Source organism: Microtus pennsylvanicus, chromosome 11, assembly GCF_037038515.1.
Source record: "Microtus pennsylvanicus isolate mMicPen1 chromosome 11, mMicPen1.hap1, whole genome shotgun sequence".
Taxonomy (NCBI): domain Eukaryota; kingdom Metazoa; phylum Chordata; class Mammalia; order Rodentia; family Cricetidae; genus Microtus; species Microtus pennsylvanicus.
This window is the reverse complement of record NC_134589.1, coordinates 88,929,729-88,948,929: the sequence shown is the minus strand read 5'-3', so window position 1 is coordinate 88,948,929 and position 19,201 is coordinate 88,929,729. Positions and strand designations below refer to the sequence as shown.

Genomic DNA, 19,201 nt, shown 5'->3' with positions numbered 1-19,201 from the left:
GAGAAAAGAGATATTTCAAAGAGTAGCTTTTAGAAGCTACAAAGCCAAATGAAAACTCACATGGCTTCCATAAAAAAATTAACAAAGCCCCAAAGCCTTCAAAAACAGCAAGAGCTATAGATAAAATAGCTAAAATAAAGTACCTTCAAAAATCTTCAAATGTGAGGTCTCAATTTTTATTTATGTACATGAAATTAAGTGGTTAAGAGGGATGTAAGGTTAAATTCCAGGATTAATTTTGAAAACTAATCAGACACCTTTTCCCATATTAAGGAAAAAAGGTTGCAGGTACATAATATTTACAACCATAAAACTTGAAAACTCAAACAGAAAAAAATGGTGTAAACTAGTATGGAAAATAATGACGTTTGAAACTTAAAAATGAAAATGTATTTTTTATTTTCACTTATATTTTGTGCATGTGAATTTTGACATGTGACATATGGAAAAATAAACTGCAGCTTTGATGAACATGCCAGCACAATCAGAATCCAAGTAGTAATTAAATGCTAAATGCTGCCTCTCTATCCTATGGAAAGATTTACTAATGTCCCTTCCCCACCGACTCCCCACCGACTCCAAGTTATATTTGGAATAACACTGTGATGAAATACTTGCAACACAGACTTTCCTGGAGAAAATATGTCACACAGACTTCTAATCTCATGAACAGAAAATATAGTTTGTCATTTGATGTTTTGCAAACACAAAGGGGAAAATTCACAAAGGCACACATGTTTTGGATAAGTCCTAGTTAAGTCAGCTGAAGTACACTATGTTAAGAATTTCCTCAAAGTGACTAAAGTATCAACTGTTATGATGTATTAGATACATGTTTGTATTGCTAGACTGTTAGGACTTTTTAAAGAAACATTTCCGTATTGCTAAGTTAGAGCCTCTCAGTCTCTATTAGAGTTAAAATAAATACTATTTGTAGGCCCTACCTTTATTTTTATTGCTCACTTTGGGCTTAGACTTCAATGATTTAATGTTCAGAACTAAAAATAATCAAGAATAGTAAACATATGCTTGAAACATTGTGGCCATAAATGTCTCTAACTTCTAGATCTGTGTTATTAGTTCTATTGATAAGTGCTTCATTTATAAAACAACTCTACAGGACTGCTTATAAATGGTTTTCTTATCAGCCTTATACTCACAATCAAAGTCCCTCTAGTAAAATGTTCCATTAGTCCGGGGGCTAGAATTGCAAAGAAGGTACAGAAAATTTGTTCTCTCTCTCTCTCTCTGAATGTATTTCATTATAAAGGTGAGTTTCTATTTGTTTCTTAAAAAGCATCTTTTCCCCCCTTATTTCAAAGTATCCATATCAGGAATTCCTATTATGTGACCCCTTTTAACTTGTGCAAATATTATTGTATTGTGTGTAGCAGTGCACACACACACACGTATACACACACTAACATGTAACAAAGAAAAGATATAATTCAAAGACCTAAAACTTATAGTCGTTAATCTTTGAACAAAAGGGGGTAAATACTAAAAACTGATAGGATGCCTATATCTGAGATGATCAAGGCATATAGTCCAACAAAAGTGCAAATAACAATTTTAAGTGACTTTATAATCAACCTCTAATAAATTCACTATCAAAATTAATTTATAAATATAAGTTATAATTAGAATTTCCTAAGTCACATCACACATATAGATTATAATTAACATTTCCTATGTCACATCAGTAATTTGATACAGTAGCATTGAAAGAATATGAACATGGCCTATATTTTTCTTAAGTAAATTATACTCTCCTTTTTTACAGATTTCGGTCCACATCCAAGCCAACAATCTCCCTCCTTCACTCTAAAACTTATAATTAAGAGACAAAAAGTCTTTGACAGTTTTTAAAAGATAAGTCTCAATGCCCCTTCTCTGGAATAAAAAAACACTTGATGCTTCTAAATCAACAACAGACATCATCAGAGGGAAAGAACCACATAAACGAGTTCCAAAACCTAACATTTTGTTGTTGTTCTGGAACCTTTCTTGTGACCAAAGTTTATCTTTTAAACAATCCTCATGGTTAAAATAGTAGAGAATAGAGAATTGAAAATAAAGATTAAAGGAAAAATAACAGATCAAAAGTACACACTTCTCTTTTTAGTGGAGGTGGTAGTGATTGTTGGTTTCCTTAGATAAAATTAAGCTTCAACTTAGGGATGAATAAAATTAATTAATCTTCCAGTCAACACCTAACTTAGTGCTTAACCAAGTCACACCAGAAGAAACTCAGAGGTAAATCTGGCTCATATTTAGCATTTTTGCTTAACCAAGAAATTAAGTTTCAAGCTTATGTTTTAAAGCCATAAAACACATATGCTTATTACATAAAATTTATTAGTAAAAGACATTCGTTATAGGTTGATTTTTTTGCTCCATACCCAAAATTTATATGCTCAAGTCTTACCTTTAAGGACTTCAGAATATGATGGCTTTTAGGGATAGTCTTTTGAAAGGCAAAATTAAATGAGGACCTTTGGTGGGTCCTAATCACACATGACCTCTGTCCTAAGAAGTTAGGTTGGAGATGTGTAAAGAGGGCAGACTATGTAAGGAGAAGCCATCTTTACACCAACAAGAAACCACTCCTGGGCATGCTCTCATCTTAGACTTCCAGCCCCCACGAAGTGACTCCTAGCCCCACAAAGTGACTCCTAGCTCCCACAAAGTGACTAGCCTCCACAACTGTGAGGAAAAATTGATATTTAAGTTACAGTTGGTGTGCTTGTTACTGATCCCTCAGCAAATTAATACACTAAATGCATTTAAGCTCAAGACTTTTCCCCAGGGGAAAAAAAAAAGAAAACTTCTATAACTAACATTTTACACCACGGTATCAAGCTTTTATTATCCATTTTTTAAAACAGCAAAAAGTTGAGGGAATTACATTTAGAAGTGGAAGTTTGGGTTACTTATCTCAATAACAAAGAAAAAAATGTGTTCACCCCAGACAACTTTTACAGATTCATCTTAGTAATGCCTTGTTGTTGTCGCTCCTTTTTTTGTAAATCCTTAGTGTGCATATTCTTAAGCAAAAAGAAATATAAATGGCTTTAGTTAGACTCACTGTGTGCTTGGTTTGATAAGTGATTTAGCTGTATTTAATACTCAACCCTGCAAGAAGGGAGGTTTCTGTAATTCTTGAGCTTGTCTTCATTAAGCACATTTACTATCGTATATTAGCCTTCCAAGATAAATACACCCGAAATCTGACATAACCTAAGAGCAAAGCTACTAAGAATCAGAGCAATAAGATCCATTTATTATAAAAGTGGTCCGTTTGCAAGGATGTTTTATAAAAAATACCCATGCCTAAGTCAAGGTGCTGAAGGTTTCACTGTCCTCCTTTCCTAAACAACTCTGATTTCATGACTTTTTAGTAATCTTTTAAAATTATTTTCCCTTACATTTTAATTATGTATATCAGTTTGTGCACATGAGTGGAGGTGCCTGAGGATTCCAGAGGTGTCAGATCTCCCTGGAGAGTAAGTAACAAGTGGTTCGGAGCCTTGGGTCATCTGCAAGAGCAGTATGTGCTCTTAACCACTGAACCATCTCTCCTGCCCCCACTTAAACAATCTTCTAGTATATTTGACTTTAATACTAGAGAATGACCGAGTCAGTTCTGGCATCTGCTCTGCCCACAAGTTTCATTCTTCAGTACAAATGAAAACATCGGCATCTGGTCCTACTGGTCTCCTACTAAAAACTAACACCAGGTCGCATCTGACAAAACCTAGTCTGGACCCTGTAAAGCTGGATGTTAAACCTGAGACCAAGGCAATCACGACTTTACACTCTTGGGTCTGCCTTAAGGAGCCAGAGTTTCTCTGTTTCTATTATCTTTTTAGTTTTCTTCATCATCACATCTTTCAGTTTGAGGTGATATTAACCCAGTCAGTATATTTTTATAATAAATAAAACTTCTATATAAGCAGCAGTGGAAACGGAGCATCTGGCCTCCTTCTATAGTTTATGGACCATTAAAATTTCAAAACATAAATGCTTGGGGAGAAAGGTCATCTTTATTATTTTTCCTTTGCCAAGAAATCGTCACTGAACAAAAATTCATAAAAATAAATATTAATAGAGATAAAAGGAAAGGCAAAACAAAAAATCTTAAAATTTAAATATGTTCATCTTTAAGAGAAAGTTACCAGAGAGTTTTTCTAAGATGAGTCTCACAGGCAAGTGATCCAACTGAACAACTTCATGAGGAAATTAATATAAAGTCAACTACTTTGCCATATCTCAAATCTTGGTTCACTGTAATTTCCAGTACCTGGACCTGAGCCTGGATCTAGTTTATAGGAAAAAGTAAACCTTGCTCCATGGAAGGGATGTCCTCCCCAACCTTATGCCATCACTACTAGGTGGTAGGTGTTAGCTTGATACCTTTGTGCTACTATATGATATTATGAGCATATTTTCAATTCCTCCATTACTATTTGCCATAGGCAAGATGGTTTTGTTCATTTGTTTCTGTTTGTTTAAGAAATGATGAGAATGCAGCAAGAATAATTCTTGGAGGATAGAAGATCTTAAGAGATTTGAAATTAACAGAAATATGGAAAAAATGTCAGGAACTGGAGAGATGGCTCAGTGATTAAGGGCTATTCCTATTCTTCCAGAGGATCCAAGTTCTGTTCCCAGTACCTACATAGCAGTTCATGGCCTGTAACTTCAACTCCAGGGAATCCAATGCCCTTTTCTGGCCTCCACAGGAACTGGCACACATGTGACTTACTCATACAGACACATACACATAAGCAAAGAATAAATCATACACATACTCACACGCATACACACTAGCAAATAAAAAGAAAAAAAAGACTTCTGTATTTCACCTATTTTTTTAAAATTGTGAAATCAAAAAACAGATATGCACTTTAAAGTTCTTATTTCTGTGAGTAGATGCCTTTGCCTTCCCTGTGATCTGTAACTTACTTCTGGCATGTATACATAAATGGAGTATTTGTGGGCACCTGAGTAGTGTTTGGGCCAGGTAAGGAGCCTCTATGAAAGCAACTGTAAAGGCCAATCCGTCTTCATTCTTCATGCTCTTCTTGATGATAAATAATGAATGACCTTCTCTTTGGAATGTAAAGCGCTGCCTCTTCCTGGTGCTAAGTCTCTGGTTCTCCTCTCTTCTCCTGATCTCTGATCTAAGACGCTAACTAGCACTTAATGAAGCTGATCTGTGTCATTATGGGATCCACATTCACTCCATTATTTCAGAATGGAGAATCAAGTGGCTCTCAGTATTTTTTAGAGAAAATATCTGTCACAATTTTGAGGGGCAAGAATTACTGCTAAAATAGGTGACTAATAGCAATGTACAATTATCATTGTGGAACAAATAAGTGTCACTTCTGTACTTGTTGAAGCACAAATACTATGTTTTCTCACCTAATACTAACTTTAGTTTGTGCACTTCACTAGGGTAAATCAATTATCACTTACCATTAATAAGCAGAGAACTATCGGATCCTGGATATGAATAGTTTAGACGACCTGAAGGTAAAAGAAGGCCGTTACTGATTTTTTTTCATAGATGGTTTAAGCTTATTCAATAACAGAGCTGAGTTGATGGCTTCTAATATGCAAAGTATTTACAAATCTTCATTTTGGGACACAGGTTTGTTGTTCTCGGGATGTATTACGCACTGATGCACCAAAGAGGAAAGTCTGAAGGTGATAAAGTCCCCCCTCATATTTAACTACTCATAACATATTAACTATATAACTATTAAGTCATTCTCATTTCCAAGTCACCACCCAATGTACTTTTCATTATACTGCTGTGTTCTGACAACCTATAATAACAATCTTCAAATCTTTGTCCCATAAATATGAAATATTTTCATCTGTGATGGTTGTTGCTTTTTTAAAGGATGCACTTAATCACAGTATTTTCTTATGTGACTTTTTTCTAAGAAAAAAAGCCAGACTTCCGCAGGTAAAGGCATGCTGTCAGGTTTGAATTTGGGTTTTGGGTGGTACACAATGAAGGTAGAGAAGAGAGTTTGTCTGGCTTTTACATTTTAGAAAGAGCTCAAAGCCCTGACACAGACCACAAGCACACTAAGCACTCAATAAGTGCACGGTCATTTGACTTCCAAGTTTGAAATGGTTCATAAATTTTGAAGCTAAAACCACTATTTAAGAGCTACTCCCAAAAAAAGAACTTGTGAAAGCACTGAAATTGTTGGATGAACTGTCTTACAGACTCGCAAGGGAAGGCAATGGGATTTCTCTGCCTTTAAGAAATTATATTTCTGTTTTTTTGAAGAGCCTCTACATGAAAAGTGAGCTAACTAGATCACAAATCCTTATTGAATACATATTGTGTACACTCTAAGTTTATTAAAAAAAAATCACGGAGGCACCATTTTTAAGCCTTCAAATCCTACATGTTCATCTTTACCAAACTTCAGAAAAATGGCGAAGAGCCCTCATCAAGTTCTGCTGCTCATCTAAAGAACGGGCAGAAAAGCTGGGTTGCCAATTCTCTGAATAGTCAGGAGTAGCAGAATACTATCTATCTGACTCTGAAGCACGGAGATTCCTTTAGAAGTCAGCACTGAATTATTTTGGCCATACAGAGCTGTGAGTCTCATGGGCAATGGAGGAGTAAAGAGGAAGCAGAGTGTCTGCCAAGCCTTCTGGCTGGAGCAGGCCTTCTCTGAATGCCAGCAAGACTGCCCAGTTCACAGAGACTAAGAGCCAGAGCTAATGAGCTCCTATCAAGCCTACATGGAGCACTAACAGACAGCTCTTTGGGAGGGAACTTCAATGTTATAACCGTGTGACTTTGAAAGGAACTTCTTTACAAACACCTCATGTCATGAGAAGAGAGGGCTGTCCTTTACTGCCAGAACCTGTAATGAATCCATGCCCCAAACCTGGGGTCCCACAAGGGAAAACCACAACTGACTAAACTTTGCCACTGTTTTAAAATCAAATAAAGGGGCTTTCTGAGGTTAATTAATTGCCCTCTTAAGATTTCAGCTTACTTCTATTTATGGAATGAATGGAAGAATGGAGAGAGGGGGAAAAATGAAAACTAATTTTGATATTTCAGTTTCTGCCTAAATACTGGCTTATACTGATATACAGGTCAAGTAGGCAACTCTGGTAAATGCCATTGGAACTGCTTTAAACTACAGCTTGGATTCAATTTATATATATATATATATATATATATATATATACACATATACACACATATATATATACATACATATATATATATTTCCTTTTCTTTCTTTTTTTTTAAAGAATAGACTTGAGATGCTGGAAACAGGAACATGGCATGAACTGCAGGGAGTGATCCTCACCTGATTTTACTAATGAAATGTATGTCTAGATTTTGTTGCTATGCAACCCTCTAAGCAAATGAGTTAGCAGGAGCTATCAAAACCATTTTCTTTCATCATCATTTTTAAAGATGAATCAAGAAGTCAATACATAAATATAACACTTATATTGGTTAAAATTAAGTTCTGAGAAGCACTGATTCTAGTAAAATTAAAGGTTGAGAAGAGCTGTCTCTGTAGTTCTGTGGATTTGCCCCAATTTCTTTGGTGTTAGCACTGTAGTTGAAGCTGGGGCTGTACCACATGAGCCAAAGTGTCTCTTAAGCTAAGAAAGGCTACAAACAACAAAGGGAATCCAAGTGACAGATGGCCACACTGGCTGGTCCAGTTGAACAAAGTTCAGACTCACTAGAAACACAGCTTTTGGGTACTTTCTGAGGACAGAGAAATATTCCAACTTCACAGACACAAAAATTTGGCTCTGCTCAGGTGTGTGCCCCACTTTAAGGTGAGCGACCTTTCAGAGATGGTCTGCTCCTTAGTTTTCTGAATATAGCAGCTCTACCCTGCACCCAAGACACAATACGACCCTGGAAGCCAGTGGCAGTGTTCCTAGCTGGAACACTGAGAGTGACCCTCACCCTCACAGCTTTAGCTTGGCTTCGTGAAAGGCTTACGGTCAGGCAAGCACTAGCTTTAATCATGAGGTCAATACAATACCTGTGTGATATCCTCCCAAAACAATCAAGAATTCTTTCTCTCAGTTTTAAAATATCAGCAGTGACATTAAGAGATTTTTTTCTTTTTAAGTTTCATAATGTTTTTTCCCAAATTTGTAAATTCTTTCTATAACTAATGAATCTAAAAAGTCATTCATAATTACAGGTAATAATCACTCTCAATTTCTGGAAATCCTCCCAAAACACGCTTCATATTATGTAGAAACTGAATCTGCTATAAGCTATCCCCACTGCCCTTCTGTGGCTTCTGTCTTCTTTGTTCTGTGACTGTCAATATTGGTCATTAACTTCCCTTACCTATTCCATGGTTAAGGTCCTGACTATTCCTTCCATAGATCCACAGTGGGTCTCACTGCCTGTTCCCAGGGAAGGACTGGTTATTGTGTCTCACAAGTACTATTACTTTCAATCTTAGTGTTCAGATAAATGTATAACATGAATCCACAATCACCTACTGATACAGAATTGCAGAGTATTATCCTAAGATTTCTCTGTACTCCACCTATTCATTCTGTCCTTTTACCCAAATTTTGGGTCTTTATGCTAATTTTATAGCTTTTATTTTTCTAGAATATCATATGGCTGAGATCACAGAACCAAGCCTTATCAGATTGGCTTTTTCCACTTACTGGGGACTTATGGTTCTTTTATGTCTTTCCTGGAGCTTGAGAGCTTTTAGTATCACATCATATTATTATATGTTTTTATGGGACTACTAAAGGATATTTTGTTTATTTTTAAGTATAGCAATTATTAGTTAACCTGTTAGAAACATCTATTCTTGGTTTTCACTAAGAATACAAGCTTTCTGAGGAGATTTATCAAATATTTTCAGGGTCATGTTTTTTTCAAGACACTTTTCCCAAAATGGAAATATCTTTTTTAAATTAGCTCACCAAATCTTACTTCTGGCCACACAGCGATAGTCAGTCTTATGTAATCATTTCAGCTACTGGATACTTTTCTTATCTTTTTTTTTAATATATAATAAATGTCCATTGGGACTAAAACTTTTATTTAAAACTTAGACGTCATAAGTTCATTCTACTGAACTTAAAACAACAGTAAGTCACAAATAAAGAATAAAAATAATTGAGCTATGTGAATATAGATGTAGTGCAGTGCCTATGATTTTGTTGGGCTGGTTTTTTGATAACTCAGCTATCTATGAACATGTTTTGGTATAATTAAATTCTGAAGGAAAAAGGATAACATTAGGATTTCAGGCAAGTGAACCTACCTGATGGCTAAAATTCAATCCTTTTGCTTTTGCTATTGACTATGATATAAATACAAAAAACAGTACCTGATCAGCAATCCTAAGGGACATCATCACCAGAAATGCGATGTGTCTCTGGAGGCAGCTATGGCATTTGGAGCCAGAGTCTAGCACATATCATATGAAAGGCAGAGGCTATATTTGTAGACACGATTCAATCTAGGCAAATATAGGTAACTGATACAGTGTGACCCTGGGAAATACACTAACAAATTCTACAGTTAGAAAAGGTCTGGGCACCAGCTCAACAGGTCCATCCTGGGCATCTATGAGTTGGAAAGAACCACTACTTAGCAAATGATGAACTTAAGTTAATAAGAGGACACTGTTCTCAAGAACAGTGTGTATCATGCTCTTTTAGGACTAAGCAAGCTTGTCAAGGAGATAACAGGCAATGTTCTAGTTTATTAGTAATAAATGCACAGGTTACTTTCATAATTAGAACTTATTTTCCAATGAGAAACCCAGGTATTATTGCCACATATGATTCAGCAGAAAATGCTTAACGTTAGATATCATGCTATGTATGACCTTCTCTTCTTCGGAGTCATCATTTGTGACAAGGTACAAGCTAAGTTACAAAAGAAATAAAGGCTTTGCTGTCTAGAACATAGACAATGTGGTTCTACACAATTCCAAGTAGCATAAAATTCTAATTTTTTTTAAGCTGGCTCAAGCTAGAATAACATAAGTACTCTAAAAAAAACCTTCCATATACACATATGCATACATATTTGTATATGGACACATACACTGTAGTAGTTGTTTGATTAAGAACATCCCTCTTAACTCTGAGAGTGATTAATTTTATTTAGTTCATGACTAACCAAAGCTATACTGTCACAAGTACTTATTAAAGGTAACATATGGCCTTCACATACTTTTCGTTTTTAATTAATACTGCCAGATTCTTGTAGTAAGATGGTGCTGTGGACACCTAGAGAACATACAACAAAAGCTAAAGGCCCATTATAAATTCACTGGTTATGATGCCAACTGTGTGTTTACATAAAGGTAGAATCAATGTCAGTATGACCTAATGCAGTGTACTCACTCTTCTCTATGCCTTATGATAAAAAGACTGCTTAACAATCAAAGTCCATAACCTTACTCGGTTTCCTGATAGATCTTTCTGTCCTGTAACCAACTCTTCATAGCATTTCTATGTAAAATCACAAAGGAAGAACTGGCACTGACGCCAGCTGCAGACTCTTGCTCTTTTCTGAAGACACATTTAAAACCCGCTATATACACACAGAGTTCAAGCTAAACAAAAGCCCTCTATGCGATGAATGTGGCTGGGTGAAAGCCAGAAAAAAATCCTTACATTTGTATTCTTTCCTGTCTGCCCTCTTACTAGATCCACCAGGCATTCAGACCTGCTAACTCATAACCTCTACTTCCAGGGTACCTTATCTGTGGAATGCCCCCTCTCTTCTCTGAGTCCCAATGTCTCACCACTCAAATTCTAACTCCATTCCCTCTACCAAACTCTGTTCAGATAACCCTGTGTGGTCCACAACACCTCTCATACCATGTTACTGTGTGTCTTAGTTTCATTTCCTGTGGCTGTCATAAAACACTTCAGACAAGAACTTAGGGAAGAAAGGATTTACTTGCTCTTAATTCTAGGTTATAAGCCATTGTTGTGGAGAAATCAAGATAGCAGGAAGTTGAAGAACATCCACAGTTGAGAGCAGTCAGAGAATGAAAGCATGCATGCTTCCCAGTGCTCAGCTAGCTCTCCTAGTCACTCAGTCCAGGGCCTAGACCATTTAAAATGGTCTCACCCACATTTAGGATGGGCCTTCCCACTTCTGGTATCTCAAGTAACATAATCCCTCACAGGCCAAACTAGGTAATTCCTCATTGGCTCTCCCTTCACAGGTGATTTTGTTTGTGTCAGGCTGACAATTAAAATTAATTGTCACACTCCTTTTTAAGCTAACTTCCTGTATGATAGCAAAACTCTTGGAAAACAGACTTTGAGTCTTGTATTCCAGAGCCTGAGCACAGAAAAATACTCAATAATCAGCTGCTGGATGAATGAAAGAAATAAAGCCAGCAAGTGGTAATGTCTCTCTGCCTTGAAGGATACAGGAAAAAGGGTAAAATCATAGTTTTGCATTGAAATTTGTTTCATATTGCTGAATATTAGGGACACAGACGTCCTTATTTCCATTTATAGGCATTATGGGTTAGTCCTAAAATAACCTCTGTAGAGTGATAAGACCCCTCTGCCCCTATGTAGTGGTTCAGCGATTAACAGCAATTCCTTTCCCCTCTTCAACAACAGCCAAAGATAAGCAGCCATTTTCCACCTGTGAGAGAAAGGGAGCAGGGGTTTCTGCCGGCTAACAAGAACTACACTGGAATTCTGGTGAAGGCAGTAGTAAAAGTAGGGAATCTTTTGGCTTCAGATAAACGGAAATTTGCTAGTATCTTTGGCTAAAAACAGGAAGTAATTCTTTTCTGAGAAAAGAGAGAAGACAAAAACTCAAGCGCCTGACTTTTGTTATAACTAGCACAGTAGCAGAAGGATTTTAGGAAAAAGGGAAACTTCAAAACTTACCTTAAGTTTCCAGTGTTAATAAAAACAAGGGGCACCTTCTTTTTGTACCAAAAGCTCAAATTTAAATTTTAAATTCTAATAGGACAGTGGAAAACAGATTGTAAAAGTCAAAGGAACACATTTCTACAGAATGAAAGACTACCTGACTGTAATTCAAGGCAGCTGTAAACTTGCAAGGTCTAAAAGCAACTAAGAATTCCAGGCAGAAGGGAATGTCTGCAGAGAGCTACCAAGAAGCTGACCTAATTAAGGAATTCAAAAGATTTCCGACTGCCAGGAAAGCTAACAACAAGCCAGCAAGCAGGAAAGCTATTTTTACCCTCGCCAGAAGCCTTTTGCTCCGGCTGCTGCAATGAGAAGACTAGCAACAGGATAACTTGCCTTAAGAGGATGTTATGATACCAGTGATTAATGACAAAAATTTAAGTTAAAAAAAAAGGCATATTTTTTTGTCCAAATTAAATCAGCCATAGTTGGTTAAAACGGAGGGGAGGGGGCAATCTAATGGTTAGAAAAGTATAAAAACAGACAAACAAGTGGGTGGGAAGGGAAACTCATAGGCCTGAGTGAGTCACCTGAGGTGTTAACAGGCTGCTTATATAAGCTCCAGAACAGCCTGAGGAATCAGAGTCATGGGTCAGAGACTAGACAGAACACCAGTCTCCACTCTGTAACAGAAAGTCAGACAGAGTGAGGACCACACTCCTTCTATAGAAATTCATCATGAATCATGCTAAAATACAAATTTTAAATTGAATGCCTAAACTGAAGCTAGGAAATATTAATGCCTACCCCATGGAAGCATGCAAAGCCATAATTGCTTCTATCTTGTTACATTTTTGTTTCTTTCTTGGTGGCCACAAAACAAATGCCTGAGCCACTGAATTCGAGGCAAGAGGCTTCCAGGTTTCCCATGTTGACCATCTCTCCCTTACTGGGAAGCAGAGTAACTTTACAAAAGTTGTTTTACCTATCTGGGCTTTACCTGTTTTTGATTATAAAATAGAGATCACAAAATTCAAAGAAAAAGTTTCTGTGAGGATTTAGGTTGGAGTCAATTCTCCAAAGAGCAGAGAATGAAAAAGAAGTGCCGGTAGTGCCCTTCCGCTTGGATGTGCATGTCAATACTGGTGTCCATGGAGAATCTAGCTTACTTCCAAGAAGAAACATACAGTGAAAGGGTACCTTACAGAATATGGACATGTGCAATCTTTGGGGAGCTAGAATAAAGGCAGGAGCTCAGTGAAAGGTACCTCCGAGCCATATGGCTATGCCACATCATGCCAGAGTGTCCCTATTCTGCTAGTCCCTTCTCAAATGACAAATACAGTTTCAAATATAGAAATGAAGCTCCAAAATACTATTTGCTGGAGATGACAATAGAAAGTAAGTGACCTATGCATTTTCATTCTCCTTACTTCTTCCTCTAGTTATTATTCCTTTATAATACTATAATACCAGGGAACATCCTAACAGCAGAAGCATAAAGCAGAACAATTAAAGAAGTTCTCTAGAACTATATCATATCCTATTTCTGTATCTTTTTTTTTTTTTTTTTTTGGTTTTTCGAGACAGGGTTTCTCTGTGGTTTTGGAGCCTATCCTGGAACTAGCTCTTGTAGACCAGGCTGGTCTCGAACTCACAGAGATCCGCCTGCTTCTGCCTTCCAAGTGCTGGGATTAAAGGCGTGCGCCACCACAGCCCGGCATATCATATCCTATTTCATAGTGGCTTCACTACATGATAACAAAGACCCAGAAAATACAAACAAAACAACTAACACCTTAGTAACAGTAAGAACTCAGCAACATCTTTAAATGTAATTTAATTGCATTATATCAGCATTCACATGCTTCTGGAAAGCAGCAATGCATATGCAAGTGTGGTGATTTGAATGAGAATGTCCACCATAGGCTCAGACATTTCAATGTTTGGTCTCCAGTTGGGAGAGCTGTGTAGGGAGGCTGAGGTTAGAGGAGGTGTGTCAGTCACTGGAAATGGGCTTCAAGGTTTAATAGCCTTGTGCCATTCCCAGTGTGCTTTCTGCTTCCTGCTTATGGTTTGAGATGTAAGCTCTTAGCTGTTCCCGCTACCATCATGGACTCTAATCCTCTGGAAGCAAAAGCCCAAATTAACCCTTCCTTCCAGCTCAGTGGTTCTCAACCTGCCTAATGTGGCAAGGCTTTAATACAGTTCCTCATGTTGTGGTGATCCCCAACCATAAAATTATTTTTGTTGCTACTTCCTAACTGTAATTGCTACTGAGCAGTGTCCCAGAGTATAAGAATATCAGAAATATGTGCTTTTTGATGGTCATGATCCACAGGTTGAGATCCACTGTTCTACAAGTTGCTTTGATCTCGGTGTTTTATCACAACAATAGAAAAGCAACCATACAGAAAGTGACATATTTTCATTGAACTAGTATACTTGGTCATTAATGAATTCACAGACTCCATCAAATAACCCCATGGCTAAAGAGATCCATGGTACATAAGTGCCGAACAGAAACCTTCCATGAGATCACATTTAAACAACCGCTTAAGGGAAAACCTTCATATAACTGATTTAACCCCAACTGGTTTTTGATTATATTCTTCCTGCAAGCTACTCAATACTAAACACTGTCAAATCTTCTAAGTTAGTGTGTAAAACTGCTGATGGCAATTTAAATATTGTTAGCTTCCACCCTTTCATTTATAGGTGAGGTCTAGATGAAAGCCACCAACTTGTAAACAGAGAGCCAGGTCTGAACACAATCTCAAACGTGTTTCTTATTATTTCTTAATATCTGATCATTGGGGCGGGTTCAATTGGCTTAAACACCTCTATTTATTCAATCATGCCAGATATTTATTATTTGGAATTCTACAGCCAGTAGACACTGTAAGACTTGTTTCAAGTTAAACTACTATTAGTCATGACTGTTCTCTAGAACAAAGATTTGCACTGCATTGCTAGTTTCTCAGGTACTAAATAAGGGGTCTTCTAATTGGCTGACCTCTTTTCTGATGGATAGCAACTGGCATCCACACCTCTAAGCTCTCTTTAGAGTCTGACTAATGTTCTTAATGGGCTGCTTACCAGGTATAACTCAGAATAAAACAAAGTCCAGTTTTTAGAATTGGGTGTACTACTGTGGACTGAATCCAGAACCAGCCAATTAGAAAAAAGAAGCTCAAGAGGCAGCATTGCCATCTCAATGTATTTTACTTTTTCAAAGTAGTAACTAGCTTAAAACTAGTTAAGTTTATTCAAATTGTGCTGTTAAACAGCAATAAATTCATTGGTTTTGTTGCTGGTTGCTTTCTTTCTTTCTAAGTTTTAGTACTGAGTACGTGGGCACCATGAAATAAAAAAGACACAAATAACTGATAATTAACTGCACATGATATTCAGTTAAATATTCCATGAAGATCAGGAATTTTTTTTAAATTTCATGCATGAATATGAGTGCATTGTATGTGTGTGTGTGTGTGTGTGTGTGTGTGTGTGTTAATGTAGTGTGAATGCAGGTGGTGCTTACACAGAGGCCAGACAAGGACATCAGGTGTCCTGTTCATTCTCCTGCCTTATTCTTCTAAGACCAGTCTCTTTCTGAACCTGAAGCTAAACTGAAGGCCAACAAAGCCAAGCAATCTCTTTCTCCACACCCTGCAGTATGGGGGTTAACAGGTGGACTTGTGACCACTAATGGCTTTTTACAAGGGTTCAGATCTGAATTCGGGAAGTCATTTCTTCCCACACTAGATTGTTCTTTTCTTGCTGCAGCTAAGTTAACTGCAAAAGGAATCAGGATGTCTTTATGACAGGTATGAACCAGGCAACTGGTTCCCTTTGCCAAAGGCCCCCCAATAACATAGGCCAGGACTACACAACATGATCAAGGTCTGAGGACCATTAGAGACAACAAAGCACTTATTAAATAGGCATTTGCATACATGATTATTTTAGAAGCTGTCAGGAAATGAGCTAGCAAGAATACCTCCATATAAAAGTTCCATAGAAACTTTGGAGAAGAAAAAAATAGAAAAATAAGTGATGCTATCAAAAGATGTACAACACACACATTAACATGGATAGGAGGTGACAGCAGCATGGAGCTCTGTGATTCTGAGCCTCTTTCTCTTTTACATAGTGGGAGTCTCCAATATTTATCACTCATAAACTGCTGACAATGCCGGAAAACTTCAAAATGTCACTCAGCTTTCACTTGTAAATGGAGACTATTACTATTTTTGACAATCATCTGGTAAATCCATGCTTATATAAGCTGCACCTACTACTTAAGATAATAGTGTAAAACTGTAAAGGAAATTATCTGCCAATATGTTACCTTACTAGTACTTATCTCAAAAGTGTTTACCAAATTTGTGTTTATGCCTTTAGCAATCCTTCCCCCTTCACTGCCCCTCTGTATGTCAAACAAAATTAAGTCACAACAGCCATAGGATATAGGAGCCTTAGTGAAACTGAAAAGAACAATGTTATAAGGTAAATGAATCTTTTTGAAAATGCTCAGGATCATTAACCTTTTAATAACATAAAAGGTTTAATATGACTTCCCCGCGCCCCCAGCCCTCTACCCTCACCTGCCACCCATGTAAAATCAGAGTTGCACCAATGTTTTAAGATGATTGTGACCACTCAATTTTCAAATTAGGATTCTCTGGGCTCAGTGTTCAAGAATAAAAATAAGGGGAATGCTCAAGCAATTATGACCTCACATCATGGATGACATAAGATAAATTCTTGCTCTATGACATCTGCTTATGAGATTTTCAGAATAGAAATAAGTGCCAAGTATTCTATCATAGATGTATGGTACATCTTCTACCACAGATGTATGGGACAGAGGAGAGTGGATCTGAGGGGTAAACAGAATGTGTGCTCTGTGCAACTGTGGTTCAGTTCAGAGGCACAGCGGCGATGACACCAATTCAATTCTACCAGAAAAATCAACGTTCAAAATCACATTTTCCTCTCTCCTAGGCAATTATCGATTCTCTCCTCCCCTAGGTTTTTTCTTCTTATTTTAAAGACAGAAACAATATTAGCAATCCTTAAATCTGAATGAAAGATTATACCAGCATGTTCAAAGGCTACCTCTGCTGATACAGGGCTTGAGGTATTCAGTAAATCCTGATTAGAAGTAACCCTGAAAACAGTGCAGCAGGCCCTTCCCCAGCAGTGATCCAAAGAAACCCACCCACCTCCTCTTCCTCACGGTGATGTTGCCCCCACACACAGCTGAGGCCCTGTCCTTAGGCACCACCAACGGAAGAGAAGGCTATTCAGGATGTTCCACGTCCCCAGCTAGGAAAGGGAGAGTGCAGGAGAGGAAACACCCTTCATTTCAAAACAGCCACACACACAGTTAATTGTAGTCTAGTTGAAATTATACTCCTTACTATGTCTCTCACTCCATTACACAAGAGACTTTTAGAAGTAAGGCAATTTTCTACTTTGGAACCTCAACCACTCCCCTGCTCAGCTGCTTTGAGTTATTTGGTATCGTCCAAAGAGGACAAGAAGAAAGCAGTGTTCTCAGGAAGGTTGAGTCCCATAAGCAGGGAAGCTGCTTGGCTAAGTCTGAATTCTAAAAACATGTAATATTTACGATTCCCCCAATTTCCCAGAAGACACTAGATAACATAAATAGTAATTTAATTGGGAGGAGAAATTTGTTTATGAATCCAAGATAAATTAGTTGTGTTTTGCACTGTTCTTTTTGGTTCTTCAAGCAGTTTGTATCTTGTCTATTATATGCTCCTTAAAGAAAGTATCTAATCCTTTAAATAGTTGGTAGAAATTAGGGTGCTATCTTCACTTTGTCTTCATATAGACAGAGGCCAACATATTTAAATAGAAAAGGGCCAAATACTATACCCCCCACAAGCCCCGCCCCCCACATTTCTAACTGGAAATTAAGCACTATAATGTTAAAGCCACACCCTGTTTTATGGGAACTCCTTTAATTTTTGAAATTTTTGTTTATGGCCAAACTATTTCAGGTTTATAACACATCACACAAATAAATGACCAATTGTAGTCCTCGTTCAACTGCTCTCAGGTAGTCTACAGTTCTCTAATGCTGCAGAGTCAGTACCTATATGAAATTAAGTCTGAGGCTTCGACATACCAGTATATACCATCTGTTCTCTAAAATAGAGAACTAAGTGATTACAATTTGAATAATAAGAATATTGAGGCAACTGTATATAAAAGTTTTCCAGTTATTATTTAAGCTTTTCCCAAAGGTAGCACTAAATTTATTTTCTCCCAATAAGAAAGATAAAGAATTTACATAATTATCCTAACCATCACTCTTTCATAAAGACATAAAAAAATCTTATGAAATTAATGAAGCAAGTTTTGTGCACTAAATTTCAACTGAATTTCATGATTGTCTTCTAAGGAGATCATTATAAATTCTTTTCCTCAGCAACAAAGAGGCACAGATGGAATCACCCCTTGCCCACACATTTAAGCCTTTTGTTTTTTTTTTTAAAAAGTGCAGTGATGAAACCAGTAGGGGAGAGACCCTGAAATTTTATATATAAAGAAGGAGAAAACATCAAAAATGTTTAAAGTAGAAGGTCACAACACCATAAGCAATAGGGAATTAAAATGTAGAAGACTCCTATATTAAATCCACAGTTCTTAAAATAAATCCTTATGAGATGAATGTATGAAGCAAGTGAGGCAGAAACATGTTTAACAGTATACTATGAGCTCATCACATGTATATCTAACAGGCTCCTTAGGCATGAAGAGATATGTAAACGGGCACTACAAACAATTATTATTGCTTACATGTAGATTTAGCATTTCATGCCAGACACATAGGAATCATTGGTGGTAAGTATGTCAAGTCCCATTCCTTCCAAAAATTGAAAGCGAGGTTTACTCTAAAACAATGCAAAGGACTCCATTTTCATTACATTCAGAGGCAAAATATGATACTGACTCATAGTTTAGTTACTATCTCAAAAACACTTGCAGTGTTGCAATGACGTATGGACTGCATTTGCTCCTGCAGTAATCTTGCTGTCAATTTGACTTTCTAGTGAAATGAAGCATACTGGATATTAAATTGATTTTATATATTAGATTTAAAATATTCAACCACTAACATGAAATGGAATTGTTCTACACATTTTAAGTACTAATTTTGTCTTTAGCCAACACATCTGACTCCATTCCATAAACTACTTCCTACTTTATTCCTACTTTCCTTAATTCCTTGCACACACTGGGGTGGGGGAGT

General features: G+C 37.0%; 1 protein-coding gene across 4 annotated transcripts in view; it reads right to left on the bottom strand.

The window, feature by feature from the left end:
• The window catches only part of Cpeb4 (cytoplasmic polyadenylation element binding protein 4), a 58,541-nt gene that overhangs the window by 16,444 nt on the left and 22,896 nt on the right, over positions 1 to 19,201 (bottom strand). For 2 of the 4 annotated variants that reach the window (XM_075941388.1, XM_075941389.1), the window contains exon 3: positions 5,485 to 5,535. The exons of the other annotated variants lie outside the window; for them this stretch is intronic. In XM_075941388.1, the coding sequence (XP_075797503.1) occupies positions 5,485 to 5,535 (51 nt within the window). The remainder of the gene's footprint in view (positions 1 to 5,484; positions 5,536 to 19,201) is intronic. 4 annotated transcript variants of the gene reach the window in all.